Source organism: Pangasianodon hypophthalmus, chromosome 21 (assembly GCF_027358585.1).
Source record: "Pangasianodon hypophthalmus isolate fPanHyp1 chromosome 21, fPanHyp1.pri, whole genome shotgun sequence".
NCBI classification, from domain to species: domain Eukaryota; kingdom Metazoa; phylum Chordata; class Actinopteri; order Siluriformes; family Pangasiidae; genus Pangasianodon; species Pangasianodon hypophthalmus.
Window position 1 is genome coordinate 8717832 of NC_069730.1, and position 3691 is coordinate 8721522.

General features: G+C 38.5%; 1 protein-coding gene across 1 annotated transcript; it reads left to right on the forward strand.

The window, feature by feature from the left end:
- The first annotated feature begins 1332 nt into the window (after nt 1-1332).
- On the forward strand, nt 1333-3547 carry LOC113543002 (corticoliberin). Its single transcript, XM_026940904.3, has 2 exons — nt 1333-2644; nt 3008-3547. Exon 2 carries the CDS (start codon nt 3028-3030, stop codon nt 3520-3522), a length of 495 nt encoding a protein of 164 aa, XP_026796705.2. The 5' UTR covers nt 1333-2644; nt 3008-3027; the 3' UTR covers nt 3523-3547.
- The last annotated feature ends 144 nt before the right edge of the window (nt 3548-3691 follow it).

Consider the following 3691-nt stretch of genomic DNA (forward strand, 5'->3'; position numbering starts at 1 on the left):
ACTGGGCTATCATCAATGTCCTAACAAAGCCTGTATGATTGATGGCATACTGCAGGCTCCAACCTTTGGTGTAGCCTAAATGATAGCATGAATGTTGTCCTTTGTATTTTTTTGTTTTCCACTTTTCTTCCAAATTAATATATTTTTTTAACATGGTAAATAAAATTGGTAAAATATTTAGTCCATAATGTTTTATTGTATACATTTTATGTGTCATTTATGTTATTGTAATCCAAACAGGAACAGAATGAATTTTAGAGAACAATAATGACGCCAGGCAAACTGTCAGGGAACAGTAGTCATTACTAAGTTTGCATTACTAGGAGCTTGCATTTCAAGGAGACTGGTTATTTCTTTGCAGTATTTCAAATACTTGTCCTTCAAGTCAGTAACTCCTACAAGTATGTGGCAAGTATTTGGTGTATTTGGTGTTTTCCTGGGTTTGGGTGAACTGTGGTGATCTTACGAATACAGCTCTGTCTAGGTCATGCTGGTCAGTCTCCAACTGTGCAAGCCCTTTCTCACAAAAAAAAAAAAAAAAGAAAAACCATTCAAACATACCTACATTTTTTAAAAACATGAGGCAAAATGTGTTATGGACTTATGAGACCAAGGCTTTTTGGTCATAATTCTAAAGTATATTTTTGGTGCAAAAACAAGACAGCTTATCATCCAAAGAACATGACACCCATTGGTGAAGCATGGTGATGGAAATATATGAAATGTAGACTTTTCATGTCCACTGCATTTTTTTAAAATGTACTTTGAAGTGTAAAAATGGCATATCCAAATTCTGAACATTAACAACCACCAACGTGGATTTACCATATGAGATGCATGTGTCCCTCAGTGTGCCACAGACTGTTAGGGAATGGTACACAGTATGCCTGTCTTGTAAGAGCACTGCTCCGTCACTGAGCTTCTGCTGCAGTGTCAATCCTACTAAGTGCATCACTCACCCATTGTCTCTTCACATGTATCCCTTCAACTAGCAGGTATCCTTGCATTATCTGTGTTGAAAATTAAATATGTGAAAACTAATAGTAATGTAGACCTAGCTGTTCAAGAGTTATCACAAAGGGAATGATTATGCTTTCAATACAACAGCCTAGAATAGGTTGATGTAAAAATCTGTAACTTGTGCTGTCTGTGTGAAACTGATTATACAGTGTTTTATATTTGGTGTGTGATGGCAGTGATTGGTGTATGTTACTCTTCTTGACAGTTCTTAAACTATCACTTGGTAAGCAATGTCCAATCCTACTCTACAATGTGGATAAGCCAAAGTGAATTTGTATTCTCTTGCATTCATTAAAATGCATCAGCATTTTTAAAAATGTGTTGCCTAAATGTAAAAGGTTTCTTTTTTAGAGGGTATCCTAAGATCAAACATTGTGTTAACAATAAATTGAACTGATCCTGGATCTCTAAACTTGTACCTCGCCACCTGCTCTTGGATAGTGTTAATGAAGCCTTCATATGTGCTGTTCAAGATCATTGTCATCAGTTTGGGCAAACTGTCCCCTTATTTGAGTTCCTAGAGAATGTTTGTGGTAAAGGTATGAAGAAGAACATTGAAGCCACCGTGCCATGGCCTTGACCTTGAACAACAGCTAAAGCTGTTCTCTGCTAACATCGATTTTAGGTCTAGCTCTTGAACCTAAAAATTGACTCCAAAAGAAATTTTGTGCTACAGCAAGAGGAAACTACATTTAAAAGGAGTACACTCTAACTAAATTGTTATGTTCATGCTGTCTTTAGGCTTCATATTCACACATACTAGCCTAAGCACACTGTAAATATAGGCTAGCAGACTTATGAACATATTACTTGTTTGAATGGGGCGGATATAAATGCTGTTTGATGTGATGACATGTTGACCACTCAAGCACCTTGCTGTATAATTCACGATTGCCATGACTTATTCGTTGTACAATGCTGATTAAAGGTTCAATCAACCTCAGATTCAGTACAGCCTCGAAGATATTTGATTTTTTGCGTTAAAACCCTGCTTCTTGTAGTCTGAAGAACAGCTAACGCTTCCATTTTCTCCTGCTGAAGAGCGCAGAACTGTGGAGAAGGGTGTTGTTTTGAGTAGTAAGAATTACATTGTAGATTACAACTAGAACTGAAATTATCAGTAGTAATAATATAAATGACTAATCAAAAATCATTTTCAGCTAGTGCAAACACCATAATAGAAGTCAATAATACACGATATCGACAAAGCAGTTTTGACTAGTAAAATACAATTCTCACTAGTAAAAAAAAAACTGTAATTTTAACTAGTTAAAACTGAATTACGGATGCCTTGAATTCGAGTTCTGATTATTAAAAACTGTATTTACTGTATTTAATAAATGCATTTTGTAATAAAAATTAAATTGCTACTTGTACTTACACTTGTAGTATTAAAAGATAAACCTGCTTTCCTCACCATGGAACGCGTAGTGCCACTTCTGAGGTGTATTATGGTGGGGCGTGAGCACGGGAAAGCTAAGCACACCTCTCCGGTATAAATGTGATCGAAGCTGGTGTTGCACACACTTGTGTCTGCTTCTGATCGAGAGGCAGGTAAAGGACGCACCTCTCACGCGTCTCTTAACAGAAAAACAGTGGTAGGGCTCGAAAAGCGCCTTTGCAGGTAGGTTACTGTAAGGACTGTTGTTTCATTTACCCGGTTAGAAGCATTATGAACAATTTAAAGGTAGTGGTAGCCTATTACTAGTAATACATTTCTTATTTTTAATATTCGCCGTAAGTTTAATTTTATTCAGTGCAAGAGCTTTTAATAGGTCTAGTTAAAGACAGCATATTGTTTGGTTAAAATTTAAATAAAAATAGTTTTCATTTCCAAATTATATTCAATTACATGCAAAGAACGTTAAAGTTGTTCAGTTTTGCTTCAGTCCTGTTTTACACCATAAAACATTAAAGCTCATGACAAGTACTTACCTGGGCAGATGAATAACTGAATTCTTCAGTCATTTTGTATTTGCATTTACAGAGCACCGAGTATCCCCCTAAATGAAGCGCTACGTGCTTTTTGCGTTGGTGGCGGTGCTCAGCACTTTCACTCCGCGCAGCCAATGCAAAGCCATAGCCAGCTCGAAGGATGAGCACACTGGCTCTAGACTCACAGAACGGCAGCGACCCGTTCTACCAATCCTCATGCAACTGGGAGAAGACTACTTCATCAGGTTGGATGACCCAAAGCAGAGTCTGAACAAAGCTTCTGAACACAGCTCTCTGCCACGAGCAGCCACCGTTAACCGGGCGCTCCAGCTGCAGCTCACACAGAGGTTGTTGCAGGAAGAGGTCGATGAGCTTGGAAACGTTTTAACGGACAGCTTCATCCAGCTGGCGGACTCGGCTGAGAGGAAGCGTCGGGGCGACGAACCGCCAATCTCCCTGGATCTGACATTTCACCTGCTGCGCGAGGTGCTGGAGATGGCACGGGCTGAACAATTAGCTCAACAGGCAAGCAGCAACCGAAAAATGATGGATTTTTTTGGGAAGTAAAAGCAGCACGTTATTCCCTCAAACTTCTAAATTATAATGTCCCTCCTACCGATTGGTCAATCTAACACCTTTTCATACTGTTCCCTCGTTCATTGTGTTAATTTTGTATTCATCTGTGATGCGGTGTATTACTGCAGTGAAGTTATGTTGTAAAATAAACAGAGAAATG